This window comes from Lathamus discolor, chromosome 5 (assembly GCF_037157495.1).
Source record: "Lathamus discolor isolate bLatDis1 chromosome 5, bLatDis1.hap1, whole genome shotgun sequence".
NCBI classification, from domain to species: domain Eukaryota; kingdom Metazoa; phylum Chordata; class Aves; order Psittaciformes; family Psittacidae; genus Lathamus; species Lathamus discolor.
Window position 1 is genome coordinate 106,887,635 of NC_088888.1, and position 22,507 is coordinate 106,910,141.

At 38.0% G+C, this 22,507-nt stretch overlaps 1 protein-coding gene across 1 annotated transcript in view; it reads left to right on the forward strand.

The window, feature by feature from the left end:
- Positions 1-15,273, forward strand: part of SUPT3H (SPT3 homolog, SAGA and STAGA complex component) — a 276,015-nt gene extending 260,742 nt beyond the window's left edge. Inside the window, 1 exon segment of the mRNA XM_065681818.1 lies at positions 13,477-15,273. Within this exon segment, the coding sequence (XP_065537890.1) occupies positions 13,477-13,518 (42 nt within the window). The 3' untranslated portion in view covers positions 13,519-15,273.
- The last annotated feature ends 7,234 nt before the right edge of the window (positions 15,274-22,507 follow it).

Here is a 22,507-nt window from a genome sequence, read left to right on the forward strand (position 1 = left end):
GCTGGCTGCTCCAAATTGGTGTTTATGATCCTACTACTCCTACACACAAACACTGAATTTCTTTTGCATGCCCAATGCCCCTTTTGGTATTGCCAAAACTCTCTGTCCCACAACTCTCATAAGCAGTAGATCCAGTTTTCTCTAGTTTCTACATTGACTGCTAATACAGCTGTAGAGCTAAAAGCTGTCTGGGAGACAGTGAAGGAGGTTTTGGATGGAATTATATCAAGACAGAGAAGACCTTCACTTCTTTACAGAGGAGATAATTTCAGCAAAAGAGAAAGACCTGAAGAAACAAGGTTGGAAAGAAAAGCAGCAGAGAGAGAAGTGGCTTACATAAGAAGGGAGAGTGGGCTGGGAAGCTAGGGTAGGTAAACTGAACTGAGGACAAAAAGATAAATAGAAGGAGAGATTTGATTAAGGTTAAAAAGAATAGAATAGGCAATAAAGTAGGAAAAAAAATGTTGTGAGGAACAGGAAAAGGTGAACAAGAAAATATGTTGAAAGAAAATTTTTCAGGCTATTGGAGAATATCTTGTAGTTCTAAGTACTGAGTGTACATTTTAGAAAACTGAGAGAGAAATTATAATGAAAAACCAAAGAAGAAAGAAGAAAAATTTAAATAAATATTATTTAAAGTGTACTTAAAGTTTTAGCCACATAGCTCCTGGTGGAATGACCAGGAGTGAAATAGATAAGGTCACTTGTTGGCTTTCAGAATCTCCGCAGTGGAGTTTATACTATAGAAATGTTAGAGATTATGTTACTACAATGTAATAATATATAATAACTAAACGCAAAATATACAAGCTAGTATCTATATATGTTACAAATATTGATTAGCACATGAAGAAGCGTAATGATCCAGTTATAAACTAAGTATAGAGTAACACAGAGGGTTTCATACCTTGTCTAAAATCAAAAGTGTAGGGGAATAGGCAAAATGTTGGTTTTTTTACACAAATTTGATGTTTGTTTGGGTTCTTTTTTGTTTTGAAGTTTACTGCTTTTGAGATAGGACAATTATGTGTTTTGAGAAAGGAGGGGTTGATGTGAGGAAATGCCTCAACTACATATTGAACTCTTAGAAAGTCACACCTGCATTCATGCTGACATCCAAACAGCACCAGCATCCAAAAAAAATAGCAGGATTTATGAAAGGACAAAGCATCGTGAGTACACCTAGGGTGATGGACTCATTTGAACCATGCTGTAAGCATGACAAAATGGCGCTTTGGAGCTGTATGATCTTTTGAAGATATGATTACCATTACAGGTGCTAAACATCTGGAAATGCAACTCTGCCCTTTTAAAATTCTAGCTGTGTTTCTAAGTCCATTTTAGTTGTAGCTGTTATTACCTGTTGATAAGAGCAATACAAAATACGGGGCAACAGATCACAAAGGCTATCTGTTATAAAGGTGCACCTGTGGTGCTGTGTATATGGCTATGTACCCATGTCTAAAAAAATAAGTCTGAGCCCCACTGAGCTGCTTCAGATACTTCTGCTCTTAAAACTATGATTTTGTGTGAGAGATTTTCCTTCCTACCCTTAAGGATTAATGGGAGAAGGTGTTGAACTCACCATCTGATGCAGGAGGAAAATCTGCTGTAATCTCTACTGATTTAAGCTATTTTTTTCCTTTTCACCATGTTAGCATCTGAAGCCTAGTATGGCTTCTTTTGACCACATAGTCCAGAGTATTGCACAGTACACTAGTAAAACGAGAAGCTGAAGAGTCAAAATCCTCACCATAAATGGGCTACAATGGTGCATATTCCTGCCCTGTACAATGAAAATCATCTTGTTCATTTACAGTACGTGCTGATGGAGGCTTCTGTTGCAGTATCATTTACAGCCGTGTTGTCTTTGTAGATGCCTTCCACAATGTGAGAACACTGATGAATGGAGGGGGAAGGGACCGACCTTCCATTTGCCATATGGAAAACATCTGTAACGGGCAGCATAGCTCTCTAAAGAAATGTGTTGCTGTTTCTTCAAAGTGTTACATAGACAAAAGGTATCAACTTGAATTTTAACCAGGGCTGACTGTCCCAGCCTCTAGAGCCATTTACCGTAATACCAAAGTATTCTTTTACACAAGACAGGCAGTAATGTTTTTCACTGTCTCACACAAAAAGAATGTAACATCAACTGGAAAAGTATAGAGTAGTCAAAGTGCTCCAAAAATAAAACAAAAGAAACAATATCATGCCCTTTTATTGTGGCCCCTTAACTCTAGTCCTCTGAGAACAGTGCTGATTGATGTCAGTGATGCAACCTAAAAATTAATGTCAATTACCCAAAACAAAATGCACAAAAGCGACATTAAGGGTCTGATTTCAGGCCAAAAAAGCCAGGAAATTCAGAGCTACTGGACAGCCAAAAACCTGGATTTGACATTCCCATTTTACCAACAGCCATTCTGCTGGGGGGAAAAGGAGAAACAAAGAAAAAGGGAATTACACCATTACAATAAAATGTGACTGAGACAGCATACTTTCTTTTTGCTGAGGTCCAGATCCACTGGGTCCCATTAGCTTTAAGACAAGGAACTCCAATGTGTTCTAGGTTTGGAACTCAGTAAATCCTCCACCACTTTTCTGCTCTTTTTTAACATAAATTCTTTCATTGCTTTAGTAACAATAACCTTTTTAATTACTGTAAATGAAGAGTTAGGTATGAGACCTAATTTACAGTAATTATTTGCTGTTCTTGTATTTCCAGCCATCGGAAGTGGGGGTGTTGCTATCAGCATGATTAGCACATGTTATGTATTTAGTGCAATAATTGCACATCCAAACGGGATCTACCCTGCACTCTTTGATAAATGAACATGCAGTAATCGAGATGTTCTGGTGTCAGCATGCACACAAATCAAAATGTTCTAACATCAAAGAAGTACTCATGAAAAAAAATCATACAGGATTTAAATATTCCTCAATGTTATTAAAAAAATATGGGCTGCAATATTATGAAAAGCCCTTGGTGGAGTTACAAGCGGGTAATCCATCTCCCTATTCGTAAGCCTCTATTTAATGACTGAACAATGGCAATCAGCCAGAAGAATCTCATGGCCTGGCCGGTTTGTTTTCAGACAAGTATCAGTTTTATAAATGTGCATATAAATGTATGTCTTCTGTAAAATTGGATACAAAAGAAAACATATGAGATGTGGTACTGAAGAAGAGAGAGTTTGATGTGATAGGTCAGACCACGAACCTACCAATGTTAGTGGCATTGGTCTGTGTTAGCATTGCAAAGTAAGTTTCATTTAAGTGTGCCATAGCAAGTATTGTGTGTGAGTCTATAGAGAAGGGAGTGTAGTATGAAAGTTCAGAGTCCACCTAGTTATTTCATTTTCTTCACAAAGTAAATATTGCCACCTCTAAACACTAATCAATGAGAAGCAACCAAAAGGAATATTTAGTCAAATCTAGGAAGGACATTTTTGAATTCTGCAATTCTCAGTAACCATCCGGTGTCTGTGCTAAGATGATAGGCAGACAAGGAATAGACAGACAGAAAAACATTTGGAAAGACTATAGATAACCTAAGCCGCACTTTGGAGAGAAGTCTACCTTGACTTGTGAACCAGCTTTTCCAACATATGAATGTGGGTATAATGTTATTTTTAAAGCATAATGTAAAATAAAGTCTGGGCTTCCTTGGAATCCCAAGTTTCTTGGTACATCCTTGCAGCTCGTAACTTGCCAGAAGCTCTTTGAAGGTCCAAATACCTGGAGGAGTCTTTCTGTCCTGCAGGTGGCCACTGGGAAGAGACCCAAGTCCTGGGGCAGCAGAACCAGTCCCTGCAGCGTGCGTGGTGATTAGGAGGAGGTTGTGCTTTTTACGGGTCCCCACTTGCTCATTTACAAATGAAGCCACCCACAGTTGAGCTCTTCATGTGCTCGACATGTTTTGGCATTGAGATCCTAATTGCAGGCTGTCAGGAGATAGTGAGCAGGGACACTACCACACTAGACCAAATCAGGGCATCTGGTATTGTTCACAGATGACCAGATCATTCCTGTTATCAATTTTTTTAACTTCTCGTATTCCTTTGCATATACTGTAATAATCTGTTCTTCACACTACTTTCTTTTCCACATCCTCATGCTTAGATCTGGCTTGAATGGGATAAATGAGCCATTACTTTGGTGGGGCTGGCCAGTACAAAAATGGGTTGTTACTTAGGGGAGGAGCATCTTATTGTGATTATCACCTATTAGAAGTAAAATGTTAACTATTCAAAGGAATTAACTGCTCTACTTTATGTATTTTAAAGTCATATCGCATTCTTTGCATGAGTAGGACATCCTACATATAATTAAAGAATAACCTTTAATTGTCTTACTTATATATGCTTCCTGTTATCAAACAACTGTACCAATATATGCCTGGATTAAAGTTCAAATTAGGGATGGAGCTTTGTTTTGAAGTATAAGGACATTTGGCTTTCATACTTAATGGACCAGTTTTTGTTTGGATTCGATCCTGGTCTTCAGAGTTTCAGGAGGGACCAGAAAATGTATTTTGATTCAGGGCTATTTCTAATATAAATGTCATAAAACCTCAGTGTGTGTAATAATTCATTCTTCTGTTAAAGTATTGTTTTAACTGGTTAAACTGCCTCCGCACTTGGATATGTTCTCCAGCATGTTGCAGAAATACGTGTGAAAGATCGATTGGATGCCATTCTGCAGCCTAATCCTACATAATTTATTCAGTTTTACCTGAGAGAAAGGTCCAAATGTATGTTCTTCTGGTTTTAATCAGTCCAACTACAATTGACTCAACTTTTGCCTGAACAAGGAGTGAGTGAAAACTGAACGAGAGCCTCAAGATTTGGCTCTTATTCATTAACCTCAGGGCAGACTTCATTTTGTATGATTTTTAAGCTATTAAAATGTTGGTTGGCTTCCATTTGAGCTCAGACTCCTAATATCACCAAATAATTACATGTAGATGATGAAATGAAAAAACAGGCATGTAGTCTCCAAACGCGTGTTTCAGTCTGGGTGGCTGAAATGGCTTGTAACACTCAATGCATGAAAATGGGGTGGATTGAATAAATTAGCAGAATCACAAAAGGAAACCACTATAGGAAATAGTTTTACACGTGTAATCACTGAAATACTCTAGTGAATGTGTCAATCTGTACTAAATAAATATATTTGTTTATAGACATGCTCTGTATTAGCTTCCACTCTTTCACAGCACTTTGCCAAATAAAATCCCACTAGAAGTAGGATGTTCACACCCGAGTAGGAGTTTCTTGGATAAATATTTTTTCTATATTGAGACCAAAACCACTTCTACAAATTTCAGACTTTGATTGAAATAGTATATTTCTTCCCCCCCCCCCCCCTTTTTTTCCCCTTTTTCCTTTTTATTTTTCCTTCCCATATCCTCCACTGGCAACCACTGATGCATTACCTTAATTCCTCTTACCTCCCACCGCTCCGGTGAGCAGGCGCCCCACTGCAGACAGAGCACGTCAGTCAGTAAGGAGCCCGGCTAGAAGTGGCCGCACCCGAATGCCGCCACCAGCAAAGGGCCTGAGAGCCTGAGAAAATTCCTCTGTTTACAGACTGACTCTCTGCCCTGCGTTGTTGGTTGGGTTCTCATTTCCCCAGTGAAATGCTTCCTTGAATCAAAGGGAGAACAGCGATGCTATGGTCTCTGCAGAGAGCACTCACAGGATGTTTTTCAGGGGGTGGAGGAAGAGAGGTATGTTGCAAAATGTCCTTCTCATTAGAGTTTCAACAGTTTAAGAAAAGAATGTAGGTGAACTGCCTTGTTTTCCTCAGATAATTGGATTTATTTCAAAGTAATACCCGCTCCTTCTATCCAATAACTGCCAATTTCAGCATCCATTTCTGTACATCTGGTATTTCAGCCGTTACAATGGAAGTTATATTGTAATGAAAATAATAATTATGGATTAGCATACAGTGTTTTCAAAATGCCATGTATTAGCTCTGTAATCAAGCAATCCTCAAAAAAGGTTTTCAGCGAGTGATAGTATTTCTGTTTCAAAGGCAGGGGAAATTGAAACACAGAGACATTAAGTGGTTTGTCTGAGGCCACACAGCGAGTAAGTGTCAGAGCTGGGAGCAGAGCCCAGCCCTGGCTCCTGCCCTTGTACTCAGACGACTGTACCACACCATATTGTTTCCAAATAAGTTTGCTAAAAATCATATGCTGAGCTCATGAGGAATAGTGCCATGGAGGAGGAATTTAACCCCTTCTGTCACTTCCTACAGAAGAGGAACTGGAGCCTCTACAGTAGTAGAGAGAAACCTTAAAAAGCCAAGAAAAGCCTTCCTTGGCAAGAGAGAGTCATCCAGGTTATTTCATGCTGAATTAGTCTCAGGTTGAAGAAGTTTATATTATTAGTGGTATATTTTCACATGGGAGTGCTGTGACCGTTCGCTGCCCTTGAGTCATAAACCAGAGGTTTCAGTATCTAACCATCCCTGAAGTCTTTTCATTGTATGTCTCAAAGCTTCTAGCTTTAACATCATTCTCAGACATAATAGAGTTGCCCGCATACATGATTACTAAAGCAGCAAGTTGAGACACATCATAAGGGGAGACATTGGCCTCCAAGCAACTCAAAGTATTTTGACCAGTTTGATGACATAAGGCATTAAAAGTATTAGCAAACTAATTGTGATGCTCATGAGGAGACTGGGGATACTTGGGAACCACCGCATTTCCGTTGCAATAGAGGGATTGACCTTTCACAATTACACTGGGGTCCAACAGGTTGTACCCATCAAGGTTTGGTGCCTCATGGAGACCTGCTGTCTCCAGGGTGTTTCATAGGCAGACAGTTACAGGCCATTAGACCCACAGCAATAACTTGCTGGGTTTTGTCTTGCTGTGCAGGAGAAGCAGCCTGCTCCTTTGGACCAGGGAAGGCAGGTGATGGAGCTCAGCTACAGGTTTTTTCAGCCTGGGGGAAGGAATTCTTGTCTCCGACTGTGAACAGAGAGCAGCATGAGGTTGCGTAGGGCTCAGAAGAGGAATTTATATCAGAGTGCTAAGCAGTGTCGCCTTTTCTCAAACAATTAGAAAGGGTTTCTTGCTCTCAGACAAATAAAGCCTATTAAAATTGGTGGCAGTGATGGGAAGAACTTTATGAAAATATGTTTGTTTTGCAAAGCTGGCTGCCAAGTATTGTTTTATATTCAATTTTTTCCTTCTTTCTCCACTACCCACTGAGAAACTTCAAATGGTCTCTCTCTCCCTACCAATTTTGTTCTTTTTTTCTTTTGGCAGACATTGGTACCCCACTCCCACACCCCAGTTCTTGCTGCAACAGAAGCCATGATCCTTTTGCCTTATTTTTCTTTTTTATAATACTAACCCAGCCCTGAGAACAGTGTTTGCTAGTTAACTGCTGTATCGCAAATTTGGCCAAATGAACTGAAGGACAGCAGTACAAACTCTACATTTTGTTCTCCTTCCACTGCTGATAATGCATGAGGTGTCTGAGAAATACATTTGGGCCTTGTTTTTCAGAGATCCTATGTCTCCATTGGCCTTGGGATTGTCGTTATTGCCAGCAGCAGAGAGCAACTGTATAATAAAGTTGGGTAGCTGAGATCTAGACTATGTTCTTTAATAGACTTGGATGATATATCCTGGATATATCCTATTCCAGGGCATGGCAGCATGGTTTTATGTGATTATTGAGAAAGTTTACACCATTGGCATATAAAAGGTAAATCAAAGCCCGGAACTGACTTTGCTGGAAAGCATTTTGCTACAAGCTGTTGAAGGCTTGTTTACTGAAGCAGTGCTTTTATCAGTGTGTGATGTCTGCGGCTACCTACATAAAGCATGCTGATGATCTTGGTCACCTTCCTGGACAGCAGCTTATGACGTGGAAGCCGCTGCTGTTGCCAATGTCTCACTTGGTGACTGAAGGCTCAGGGAACAGACCTGAGGAACAGAGTGGTTTGTTGGTGTTTTTCACACCTAACTGTAGTGTCTCTGGGACTAGTTTAAGTACAAATGTGGTTGCACTTCCAGAGGGACCATCACTGTATGAGTAAATGGATGCTATAGCTTTCAGCACACCAGTCTGGCCTTATTACAATGAAATCTGTGAGATTTCATGAATGCAGCAGGGCAGATCATCCAAAGCATCATAATCTACTAAACCTGGGTGTTCACAGATACATATTTGGGCTTTGCTATTCAGTATTGACCATGTACTAGACATTATATACATAAAATGTTCCCTCACCCTCTAAGTAATATCAGGCATCTGTGCTTTGGCTACTGATTAAAGATGGTTTTATAGAATTAGAGCCTTCAGTGCTATTGTTTAAAATTGGAGAGAGAATTATCCATTATATTTCTTTTGTAACACGTATGCACTTTTAATAAGGAGAGTTTATATCCACACAAATTTGTTTCAAATTAAACAGAAGCAACTAATTCTAAGCAACATATGGATTTTCTTCTTATAACAATGCTGCTTATACTTTGCCTCCTAAACTAATTGCTATTTTAATCTCTAAATAAGCTGACACTTCTTTGCATATGGTTTGTCTATGCAGGCTGAGAAAAATTAGAGCAGTAAACTTTTAATCACAGGGGTTTTAATGTAGGTGTTTGCAGATGTACAAAGAGCTATGAATCTGTCCAGGGTGACTTGTTTGATATTATGGCGGGCTAATGAAATTTCAAAGTTAACATTCCCCAAATGAAATGGGAAGAAGATACAGGGAGAAAGGAGCAGATTTAAAATTAGAGAATCTTTGTGGTTTATGGGTTCCAGGTTATTTGGAATGGAATGAAAGTTAATGCTACATCCTTTTTTTCCATCCTGCCAGCCAGTTGTCTGATCCAAGAATGTCTCTTATTTAAAGGGCAGGGCTCCCTCCACTGTTCTTAAATAAAGGCTTTCACTGTCTGAGAGCCAGTCCTCCCTGATATTCACAGTAACATTGAAAGACTGCATGAAGGTAATTATTTAATGAAAAGAAGTTTTGCATATGATTCCCCTATCATAAGTCTGTTCAAGTCATATGGTTCAATTTACATTTATGCAAATGTGAGAGAATAGAGTAAAATTACCAAAGGAGGAAAGGACCGTGGCATGTCACAAACAAGATGTGCCTATTTATGTTTATGTTTGCTAATGAAGTTCAGCCAGGACTTGCTCTTTGATTCTGATGTCTCTGTCTGCCATTCTGCTTTATGCATTGTAATTAAACCACTTGCCCACACACATACAAGAGGACACCAAGAAAGGGAGACTTCAAGTTTTAAAAATGCTATACTGTAACTTGCTTATACAGGGCCTGTAGTTCAGGCTTTACAGTTTTTAAGTGATACAACAGACCTGTGGTATGACATTGCGCCTTAGTTTTAATGTAAGCAGAACTCCTGGCTTAAACCAGTGGAGGATTTGGCCCAATAAACTTAAGTGTCTAGAATGCCCGCTGGAGATGTTTTATCCTAGACTTTCCAAATTTTATTCTGAATAAGAATTAAACGTCAACCCACACAGAAATCACAGCTGTCTTTCTCCTGTCAAAATTAATCTTTCTCATCATTCTACAGCTATGGAATTATGCACTAGTGTGAACTGTTAACTGGAAACCATTTCTAGCCAGGGTGCCTGTTCAGAAGTCTTAGTTTTCTAACCTTATGTGTTACCTAATTGAGGAGTACTCACATCTTCACATTTGGCTGGGACTTGTTTCTGTAAGTCACAGCTTCAGTATATCTTGTGTTAACAAACACAAGATGTATTATTATTCTATATTATTATATAGAATTATCTGACCCTACATTGGTCCTAAGAACTCTTCAGTAGACTGTTTCGTTTTGTGTGACTTTCTGTGGGGATGGGACTTTTGCTGCCCTCTTCATATAGTGTTTTTTTGTGGTCGTTCATAATATGCTACCTCAGGCTACCGCTACAGATGAGACATGGGACCAAAAAATTAGTGGAAAATGGATGATTTTTCATGAAATTTGAGTTGCTGCTTGACTAAGGCCTATTGTTCCAGGTTGGTTTTTTAAAGCGCTATTTTTCTTTTCTTTCAGCAAACTAAGGGAAAGCATGATCTTTCATGTCAGGTGACTCACGGCAGTGAACACTGCTCATCTTTTCTGCTTCATTGTACCTTCTTTCAGACTGTTGGAAAAAAAAACCCTACCTTCATTTACTAAATAATGATAGCATTCCCAAGATCTTTATATCAAAATCCAATGTTCTTTAATAACTCGAAGGAGCAATATTTTCAAGGCAGGGTTCCTATATTATAGGTAAATAGAGGATGCCTGAGAAGCCATGACAAGACGCTTCACCGGGTGCCTAAATTGGTTGTCCTTTCACCTTCATCAAGGTCAGAGAAGGGGGTTGCAAAATCTTGTCATATGATAGCAAGGGGCAAGAAATGTTTCTGTGAGAGCTAAATTGGCCAAATAAGGTTATACCAACTTTTCAGATCATGGAATCTGTTCTGGGAAAGTGAACTATGTAACTTCTGCCAAGCTGGGCGATTTCCCATATCTAAAAGGTGGTCCTTTGGCCACCTGCACACACAGTGGGTACAGTAACAGGCTGACAGACCTTTAACCATGGCAAATAGCCTACAGAAGAAAAAAATACAAAGCACAGTCTGGTAGATGATAAATTTTGAGAAGGAGCACACATAAAATGCAGTAGATGCCCAAAACAAGCTCCAAGGTTGACTGTGCGCTTTGGTTATCTCCTGATGTTGGGCTTTATAGCAAAACATATCCAGCAAAATACATACAGCAATGGTTTACCATTTTAATCCTACATCAAGAGTTTGCATCATCTTCTATCTGTAATTCTGAGCCAAATAATCATTTTAAAAATATTGGATACTGCCAAAGTGGCATAAAGCACCAAGAAGCATCATCTAAAACCTTTACATTATATCAAACCATGTTAAATGACTGCCACATACATAGAAACTCTTTCTTGCGAGGGCACATACATATGCAAGTTTCATAAAAAAACATCTTGCTCTTCCTCTTTGCAGTTCTTGGCATGCAAAGGTATGTCTTTTAGTATCACAAATTCAGCTGTATAGATCTTAAAGATATATAACTCAGAACTATGGGATGACTGTAAAATAGTTTTGCTATGCATAAAAGCATTCTGGAGGTTAACCTTTATTATCTAGTAATGTATCGAAATAAGAATTAAGTGTTATCTTGTTATGGAATGGGATGAATCAAACTCAACTCCTCTGAAATACCGATTTTCAAAACAGTTACCTTTAAGCTGAGTTTGAAGGTAAAGATGGTTTCTGGGTATAATGCTTCAATTTATGGCTAAATTCCATAATAAAATATGCATATATCAGAATCACTTTTTCTTGCTTGGGAAGGAAAAAAGTATTGTTTTCATTATTGCTGAACTTCAAAATGGCTTAAAGAATTTTGTTGGTCCTTTCCAAAGAAACTGAACTTCAGGCAGAGATTAAAGCAGAGGAAATTTCAGCCCAAGGGCAAATGTTTCAGAAAGTTTAAAGTATGTGAAACAGCGAGTTAAGTAGGAAATAGTTTTCAATCCTAACTATAGCCACACTAGTTATAATATATGGCTAAATATAGACTCGTGGGTGTGTCTAACTTTCTGAAGGTGTTATCCTCTCTCTGAAACTTGCTTCTAAAATGACCTTTTCAGGGATATAACTAACTGTATAATATTGCCCATGTTGGAAAATGTTAAACTTATTTCTCAGGTGAGCCCAGCCAAGCCCAACTTTGCTTTGCAACCAAAATTCCTGTTGAAAAATTCAACCTTTTATCTTTCATGTGGATCCAACTTTATACTTGGGTTCATTTATCTTCAAGCAAGCTGCACAATAGCCCAGAATATTTTGTTTATGTGTTAAAGGTTGTCACTTCGGTTATAAAGCTCTGTATAAATATCGGGGTCAATTTGCTAAAAACATTACTTTTGCATCGACTTCAAAATGCCAACCATAATGGTTTGGGCAAGCTGCAGATCCAAACTCCCTTGGACTGGCTGCTCGTGGTTGTGGGAATATATTGGATCCTTTCAGAATTATTGGCTAGTCTGTTTTTGTGCATTTTGTGTTTGGATATAGAATCTTTGGATTTCTTTTTTGTTTTGTTTTGTTTGTGGTGATACTGTCATGTCTGATGACTGGCTATATATCCCAAAGCTAATACTCTGCTCTTTGGCTTTAGTGCAATATACTGCTAGGTCGCTACATTGAAGTATGATGTTAGTGTCAAGGATGCTGTAATAAACATCTTGCACATATTTCCTTTTGGATATTCAGTGTCTGTAAATGTCTCTCGGAATACATGCTTGCTGGTTTTGAAATTATTTCCCTACAGTTCAATATAAATACTATTTATATACAAAGTTGTTTGAGGTTATCCTTTGCTCTTAATGATACTATTCTATTTTAAGAGACGAGAAATTGATCTTTCTGAAATTAATTAGGAAATTGGTAGAGCCACTAAAAATGGTAGTTATATATGGCACTTCCTAAGTGCTTGAACTTAAGAGGTAAAAAATAATCTGACGAAGCACTAAATGTAATAAAATAGATGGCTATATTTTCATTTTTGAAAGTAAATGACTGCTGAAGGTGAACCAAATAAAGCAAAAGTATTTGCACTCCTTCCCGTTTTGAAGCTATCATTAATATCACAAAAAAAAAAAAAAAAAAAACCAAAAAAAGGGTTTTTAAACTCAGAATATCCCCTTAAAATATAGGGTTTCCAGCATGCCTGGCGTAAAAAGGGATATTTTCCTATACTGATTCAGAAAGAGATGTTAAAAATGTATGAAAGGTATTTTAGTGAGACATTGTCACAGGATCTTTTAAAATTATTTTCTCAAATGCTATTTAACCCCTGTGTTTCTTTAGCATTGGAAACACTTGATGCCAGGTTACAATATGTGGGATATCAAATTATTTTGTGCTGACCAGAGGGTCTTTAATTTGGTTTTGGGGGGTGGGGATTATGCCAGTGTCTGTTTATGTAACTTTAGACTCAGACTATAAATTAAGATTGGAAAACCGTAATTATTCAGTAATTTATAGACTATTAAGGTAGGTTAGAAATTATTATTGAACATAGTGAATAGAGAACACATGCTTAGAAGGGACAAACAGATTCAGCATAATAGTGTATTTTTGGCGTCATCTATTTTGCAGGCAATTAACAAAATAGGATGTTGCATTTTTGCATATCTCTTGCTCTCCTGAAATAGTCACTAACCACTTGCTAACCGCACTGATTTTTTTATAGACAAAGTGGTTGCTCATAGCTTCCCCACCAGAAATGTTCAGATTAAGCACACTATTAGATTGCAGCCAGAACAGTCTACAAAACAGGAAGAAAGCCTTGCCTTTCTCTCTGCCTTCTTCCCTCATTTAAGTTGATGTGATAATTCATTACAGATTTTTCTCTTTCTTTGACAGAGTGCCTACCGCAGAAATGGGATGACTTTTCTCGCCTGCTAATATGGATGTGGCTGCAGCAACAGGAGAGGCAGTGTTATATTAAGGTGATTTTCTTTTCCTCTCCATGGAAGGAAAAAAAAATACAAGCTCCAATGTCTCCGTGTACCAGCGAGTGGGCTGGTTTGTTGTGACTATCTGCTGGCTGACTGTCTCTTTTTCCAGCCCCCTCAATCGTTATTCTTGTTTACTAGCTGGAACATTTAGCTAATTAATGGCAGGATGTTTGGGATAGGGTGTAGGTGGACAAGAATGCAGATCAGACAATGCTGAAGTTTGCAGGGGACTAACTGCCGTCAGCTTCTTTCTGAAATGCAATGTTATTTTTATTTAAGTCTTTGGAAGTCTGTATGTTCTCCTAGAGATATTTGTTTTGCTTAAAAAAAGCAGGATGAGGCAGAAAGAGGCTAGAGATAGAAGGGGTTATATGGGTTTTGCAAGGTTATTAAAAGGTTATATGTGTTTTCCTTATGATCTTTACTGAAAGAAAAACTGTTTTCCACAATTTTCCACTATTTTCACTGATTCCTCCCAGCTAATTTTTAACTGTTCAGATAGGTTAATCCAGTTTAATCCAATGAGGATTTTTTTAATGAGAGTAATAGCTAGTTCAGATCCAAGATACTCAGAAAAAAAAATTCAGATTAACTGTACTTTATACCAGTTAGAGACTTTTCTTTTTTGCAGATCCAAGGATAGGCTAAATCAGCCCCAAATTCTAAGTATTTAAGTCTCCTAGGGCTCTAGCCATCAGTGTCTGAAATCAAGGAGAGCCTTTGCAGTGATTTGGCACTGGATTGGAACCCTGTTCATAAAAATGCATCCTAAAGTACTTAAATAGCTGTGTCTGTCTCAGTGGTTGTAGGCAAAGGCTTAATGCTATGTACTTGCTCAGCGTTTGCTGCAGGAAGCAGATGTTGTCTCTGTTGTTGACAAAGACAGCACTACTGTTGGATTTGGTTAAAGAAGAAATGGGCTTTTTGCCTTTTTTATATTTTAGTTCACGTTGTTTGTTTTCAGATGTATTTTTTAAATCTCAGTCCCTCCTTCTATGCTTCTTCCCCATCCGCTGCTCCTCCAGCCTTCGCTGGCCTCAAAAGCACATTCATTTCTTCCCATAAAAACTGTACAAATATAGAGCTAACCACAATGATGCTTGACCAGAGAAAAGGGCTCATGCTTCAGCCCATCATCAGGATATACAAGCATAGACTGCTTGTATCCCTGTGGTACCCCTTGGGCCCAGGGGGTCTGCTCCACCCACTCTAAGCCCAGCCTTGAAATCTAACTTAAACCCCAAATTAATACAGAGCGCTCAAGATATCATGAGGAGATAACAAAATATTACTTGTATATAGTTCAGCCATCCTGCTCTTTTATGCTTAGTATGTGAGGTCTTCATTTTCACTCGCACTGTATGCTCTTGTTGTCCTTTGTAAGTGGTTTTGTTTCTCTGCTTTTCAGGACCTGCTTACAAAAACTTTAAAAATACTTATATATTTTAAATAAACAGAAAAATGCCTCTTCTGTTTGCAACCAAAATATTGTTAACGTGAACTTTACACATCAAATATTACTGCCATTCATAAATTGCTTTTTTGTTTTACCTGCTTACGCTTCTATTTTCTGGAATTAATCTGTGTGTAAAGGACTAAAAGTAATGTGTACAATGCAGTGTGTTAAATGAGGGAGGGAAGTTTTCTGATGTTTCATCTGTGCTTCTTCAAATATATGATTAAACTTTTCTTTTTATCATCACTCTTATTTTTTTTGGCGTCCTTAATCATAGAAAATTATATGCTTGCTGCAAACATCCAGACTTTTTAAAAGGACACCAGCATTTATTGTCTTTGGTTTCGATGTGCAGGGACAGAGACAGAAGAAACCATTTCAGGCACTGGGTGCTGGAATCAAAATAGTTTCTGTAGCTGTATCTCTCCCAGATTTTACATTTTAAAATATGCATAATCAGGAAAAATACTGGCGCTTACTTTTCACTGCTCTACTTAAAGTCCCAGAGAATGAAGACTCGACATACATTTCTCTCCGAAATATGACAGATCATGTTTTTGTTGGTCTGCTGTGTGTTTGTCTATCTTGAACAGTCTGACAGGCAATTATTTATAAAATCTGGGTTTGCCCAGTAAACCCATATAATAACCTTTCACTTCTCTACACAAGTGAGAGAGCTGAATTTAGAGTAAAACAAGGTGGGTTATGTGTCCCTATCTTGCACTAACCGAGTTTATTCTTATGTTGGGAAGAAATTGCTTTTTTCATTCATCTTCAGGGCTGTTCAATTTTAAACACAAAAGTGACCACTAGGACTTGTGCTGCATACAGAGTGTGTCCTAGCACCACTTTATGTGCTGCAGAAGCAGAAGTGTATGTTTAACTTGGTACTACACATTTTATCTTAATTTTTTTTCTGTACTGTAAGTATAAAAAACAGTTTGAGATTCAATTAATGACTGTGTACAAATGACTTTGTGCTTGTATAATTTCAACTTGAAGAACCTTAGCAAGGATTTGTAGTAACTGAGTCAGTTTATGCTGATTATTTAGCATCAGTTACCCGAAGAAGAGAAACAGAACCAATTTCAGTAGGAATAAGACTGTATAACACTTAAGGATGTTGGGGTTCTGCTGCACGTCTTCCTTGCTGTATGGTTATACTACCTAGCTTTTCGGTTTCTTAGTCCAGCCATCCACAAAACAGGGATGATAATTCAGCTTGAAAATTGTCAGACGTGAGAGAGCCACAGCACAGATTTCTAATGGGGCTTTGTCTCATTTCCTGACCTGTCCTTCCTCAGGCTTTCTTCTGAGAAAATAAAGCCCTTTAAAACACTCCTGCCTTCATCTGGAAAACAGGAGAAGCTGACAGTGCTCCATATTTCTCCAGAGACACTGAGGACCTTGCAGAATTTGCCCCCCTGGGTTTCCACAGTACACTTCTCTTTGTCAAGTGAAGATATCGCTGGCGGGGGGGAGGTGTTTTCTGGCACTTCTTGAATTCAGATGAACCTTAGCGTTGTATTAACATTCTGCCATCAGCCGTGCCTAGATCTCATAAAATGTTTTATAGCTTCCCGTCTAGCTCATACAGAATGTTTCATAGTACATAAACACTTCTACTAATAATTCAAGAATAAATAGATAGTGACATTAGTCACAAGTCTAACCTCTAGCTGAAACTTACACAGTTATAGGGTGTGTTTTTTTCCTTGCCTAAATGAATCATCTTGTCCAAGGTTAGACTTTTTATACCTCTACTATATATCTACACAGAGTGGTGGTGCAGCTAGGGAAACACAGTGGTGGCATGCATTAAATCCAGGGCTTTATTCGGAGGGCTGAGAGCCAGCGCAAAGCAACAGAGCCATCCCTGAAGGAATTGAATGTAAATTTGATGGTTTAAATAAGGCCAGATGCCTTAAAAAATTATTTTGAAAGCTGTATCTTTAATGTAGCTCTTAACTTGTTTTTTCTGCCTCAGATAATGATGTTGCCTTTTACAAAGTAATAAGAAAAAATAGCTCTCATCTATTTTGGGGAGACAAAAATCAGATACTTTGACTTCTATAAATCACTGAAATGTTGGCAACTGAAACAAACTTCTAGAAGGCAGATGCCTGAAAATTTGAAGGAAACCTTCATATTTTACTGTTAAGAGTTCTTTAACTGGCTAGAGAGCACTCTAAGACACTACATTAATAGCCATTCTCAGTAATCAAGGTCCACTGTACTTATATACTATTTTTCCTAAACAAGATAGATTAGTAACGGAAGAGAGCTGGAAAGATAAATAAAGAAAATCAAGAACTAAAATTATAATAATACAGTTTCATTTTACATTTTATAGCTCTCTTCTTTATTTGTGGTTGATCATTTATCTTAATTCCTATCACACAGAAATATTGGCACAAGAGTGTTGTCCCAATATTGTGCATTTCTGGACTAGTCTTCATCCAGATGCTTTGCAGATTTTCTTACTGATTTTGTGAAGATGTGATCTGTCAATCTTTAGTACTTGTATGACTTTGATTACTGTAATATCTTAGTGCCTCGCAGTCTTCCATGTATTTATGCCTGCGGCACTGCTTTGAAATAATAATGTGTTGTTATCTCCATTTCTTCTGAGGCACAGAAAGGATAAATGACTGGCCCCTTGTTGGGAAACTTGGGATGTTTCAGAAAACCTGGATTTCCCGAATCCATACTGATGCCCTCAGTTCTAAGTCATCTTCACTCTGCAGTGAAAATGATAGGTTTATCAGAAAGCACATAACCCAGCCCCACAGGTTAGGAAAGTGGCAAAAGCAGCCAACTGGATCTACGAGAGGAATTTTGGGAGGAAGAATGCAGTCACTCAATTTGGATCCAATCCAGGACTCAATGCTTTAAAACCTTAAGGCTGAAATATGCTACAGCCACTTAATGACCTGGTGCAGAAACATAAATGTTACATTTCCACCAAAACATGAACTGTGGGATACTTTTCTTCCTGTCCACACCCTGCCGGATTTCTGCATCAGAAATCACCGCAAGGGATGTACTCTGGTAGTGCCAGAGTGTTCTTACCTTCATCTCCTCCCAACCTTCCTTTGTGTAGAGCATCAGAGCTGCAAGAAGCAATAGGAGACATACAATTAAGAAATGTAGATGCCCTCTTTTAAATGGGGCAGCAGCTGTGATGGGTGTTCACAAAGGTAAAGTTAAATGTTGACTTTTAATAAATGAACTGGATCTGAATCTAATCAAGTGCAGCTGAATTGTGGTGGCTGATCTTCAGCCTGTAACTAGTCCAGGAAGAAGAGGTGGTGTGAATATCAGAAGCCATAGCAGGATTCAGAAAGTCAAGAGTCAATAAAGCAAGTTGGCTCAAACCAGTTCTGTTTAGCTCTCATTTCCATAAGTATTTAATTAATCTGCAAAATAAAAAAACAACAAAGAAACTATTGCATTTCTTGTACTGACATGACTTCTTCAGATCTGGAAATGAAATGGCAGCAACTGTGTGTCAAGCCTAGGTGAAAACAAATCTGAAACCTCTCTTAAAGAAGGAGAATGAAGGTTTTTGTAGGAGCAAGGCTCCAGCTGAGCTCCTCTCTCTGAACTGCCTTGCTCAGAAGATCAGTGCTGAAATCTGCTGCACGTGCACAAATTTTGTTGTAGCTTTAAGTAAATAATTTCAATAAATTAGATATGTCTGTCTTTCTCCATGTCACCTTGCCCTTACTTTAGTATTTAGATAATTTATATTCCTCTGTTTTGGAATATTACCAGCATTTTCCTAGTCCTAATTTTTTCCTGTTCAGCAGATTTTAGTGTAGGCAGAACACAAATATATTGAAGCAATTATTAAGGGGTGCTTTTAGCACCTGGGAAAGGGTGTCTTTGAAAGTCAGTTTCTCCATGGAAGGTGCTGCTCTGATTCATCTTCTCTGTGATGGTGGCAAAATTTATATATGGTTTCTGTAGGGCTTGAATTTGTACAACAAACAGTTGAGGTAAACCTTGAGGTCTCTCTCAAACTCATATACAGCCCATTTGTTTCCTCACTGTGCAAATCAGACATGAGCCCAAGAGGAAAAACATGACACATTCTTCCACTGGAAGATCAAGAACCACTGAATATTCCAAGGTAAGATAACCTTAGTCTGACTGAATTCAGCTACATATCACTTGAAAAAAAAAAAAAAGTTAGTTTTTTTTTTTTTCCTATTTGACAGTTACTTCATGATTTTTTTCCACACTTTGGTGATCAGAGCTTTGTGTTTGTATGTTTGGCCATGAAATATTTAAGAATAGTTATTTCTCATACGTGATCAAGTTTCACAGTCAATACAGTGGTAAACAGGTCTATTTTTATGTAGCTGTTGTTTTTAAGTAGTAGGTTAAGAACCTGTCCCATTTTAATGGCAAATGTATTTTGGAACAGAGTCTGAGTCAGTTGCTTTTATTCATGGTACCCAAGTATGTGTAGCCATTGAAGCTAGTCCACATTGCTCTGTTGGTTTGTCCAGAACAGAGTGTATTAATATTGTCCCCGCAACGAAATCATCCAAGAAATGGCCAAAGCTCCATCCACACCTGGGTTAATAGAAGCAGCATGAAGATTATTCCACCAGGACTCTGGAGTTTAAGTATCTGTTAGTCCCTATGCTCAAAACCCTGTTAAACCCCATTTATACAGGTGTCTGTGAAGCAGAGTACTATGCCCCCATGTCTGTGAATGGGGTTTAGGTACGAAATTAATGTTGCCTTGGGACCAAATGTATGCTACTGTCAAGTTAAATGGAAAAAAACAAAGGCTTTGCTATGGACTGTGAGGGGAGGTATGGGCATGCTTGCAGGTTAAAATCTTACTAATTTTATGGTAGTAAAAATAAAATTTGATATAAGCATCCAAATTTTTGAAATTTTGGCCAAAGTCCAAACCTTCCCACTGTTTGCCATGGTTAGTTTTCATATGTGTTTTTACAGTGTTGAAGTTGGGCTTGTCGATGATGCTGGATTCATTTTTATTTTGTTGAGGCTTGTTTTATTTGCACTTTGGTATGTATTTGTGGTGCACAGTCTGAAGGGATTTTGCATTATAGTCGGTTTCTTTGGTGGTCCTAAAAGCAGTGCAAAATTAATGCAGCGCTTAAGGATCCTGTTATTAAAACTTTATTCATAGGTGAGCCAGTGAAGCATAGAAAATGTATGTATATGCATATATATTAAATAAATATGAATATACATATTCATATTTTTTCAGAAAGATTGAATTCCAAACAACAGCTCTGCTTTTACAAATCCAAAAGCAAGCTTGACCCTGTTTTGGTGCCTCCCTCTCTGCAATGAAAGTAGTTTTACCTGGTAAAGATTCTTAGTTGAAGTAATTTGATTGTACCATTGGTTTCTTTGCTCTTGTATTACTCATTTTTCTCTTGCACAAAGTTTAATCTTTAAGAGGTTTTAAAGCCTCATGAAGTTTTATAAAAATCATCGCTGACCTCTTGTACAAAAAAGGCATTTTCAAATCTATAAGTGTGGGGGGACTGTTGCTCATTTGTTGTTGTTGTTGAGGTTTTTTTGAGTCCAACAGAGTATTGTTTGAGAAGGAAAGAGATCTCCAAGGTCTGGGAGTACCCCAGTTTATGCACTGGGCACACAGCAGGTATTTTTGTAGCATCTGAATGTTGAACAGAGTTGTCAGAGGTGGACACTGCAGAGTTACTTCATTGCTCCATTAAACTATGTCTGAAAAATACTTATATTCTGTAATACACGAGTTGTGCTCTTGGCAACTATTTCCTTCCTTCAGACTCCCAAAGGTGAGTGGATTGTGCCCTCTGGGGGCTCTTTACTGCTTTAACTTAAATTTAAGGGTGGTGTTTTTTTCTTTTTTCTTCTTTCTGTCTTTCTTTTTTCTTTTTTCTGTTTTGTTTCTTTTTTCTTTTTTTTCTTTTTTCTTTTAACTTTCCTTTCCCTTTCTTTTCCTTTTTTGTTCTCCTGTCTTTCTTTCTGTCTTTCTTTTCTTTCTTTTCTCTCTTTCTCTCTTTCTTTTCTTTCTTTTCTCTCTTTCTCTCCTTATCTCTTTCTCTCTTTCTTTAGTGCAAAATGTCACATTGATTTCCACCCTCCTTGTGTCTTATGTAGGAAGAAATTTATGTGCCTTTTACATCAGGAAGTCTAGCTTTTCCTGACATTTTATTGCTTTGAATATTTGAAACATTTCAATCCCAGACAATAAATATTACATGATTATTGTTTTCATATGGATAGGCTATTTCCCCCTGTTTTTTCTATCCAGCATTTTACTAGCAAGTGACACCCAAAAATTTATGGATACTCAAACCATTACTGTTCAACTTTGCTGGGGAGGTCAGATTTGCATGCAACATATAGGAAAAAAAAAAGTTCGACTTATCTCATATATTTTGAATCCTGAGGGAATACAAATTTACATCAGAAAATAAGGCGTCTTTTTTTTTTTTTTTTCCTTTCAAAAAAATGCTCATATTGTAGCTCAAGCCTTGTTTCCACTGAATTGAGGCTTAGGTGGGAAGAGCAGTGAGCCCCTACTGTTTCCCAGATCAGCAACTGGTAGCATTAGGAGTTTACTTGAAGTTGGTGGGATGGGTTATACCTTTTCATAACCCAAAAGCGTAGGTTTTCTGCTCACCCAGGTCAGTATCTTGTTGCTCTCATAGCAGAAACAATTCCTGGTCAAGTGGGAACTGTAAAATACAAACTGAGGCTGCACTTTTTAGTGCCTTCTATCTGGGAGAAGGCAGCTGGCTACTTGCTGTATGTATGGAGCAGCAGTTCTGCTGTACGAGCTCTGGCGACAAAGTCTTACCTTACAGTCCCAGGTTTGATTTCACAGCCAGCCAGTAAAGCAATGTGGTATCTCTGGTCAAGTAGCTAAGTTTATAAGAATATAAGAAACACAGGTTCTGCTCAGAGGCACTAGATCGTCTGGTATTTTTATGTTGACAGTTTTTCATGGATACTATGCAGGACCTGCTGCTCGTGATCCATCAACCATCATGTTGTCAGTGACTTCAGATTGATGATTGATCTTGATTGCAAAACTGGATCCAGGATAACCAATACATCTCCCTCTTTCTGTCAGTTCCTGATTGAATGTTTCATGCAAATTCAGTAACTGTCTACATAACTATAAAGAGAGTAATCCTAATGTGTTTCAGGAGGAGGCAAGCTTTCAAGTTGTGGAAACAATTAAAAAAAAAATAGGACTTTGGAAGTTTATCTTCAGTGATGCATCAGGCCACTCTCAGGCTGGATAAAGGTTTAGTATGGGGATAAGAAAAAAGACAAAACTTGTCAAAGTTTTCAACTGCAGCAATGCCTGTGAGCTGGTTGTTCTTTCTCTGCTTTCCTTGTGCAGACTAAAGGAACCAGAGTCTAAATCCATTCAAAAAGAAACACTAGTAAGTACTTGTTTAAAGTCTTTTTTAAGTGTTTTGTGTCTTTA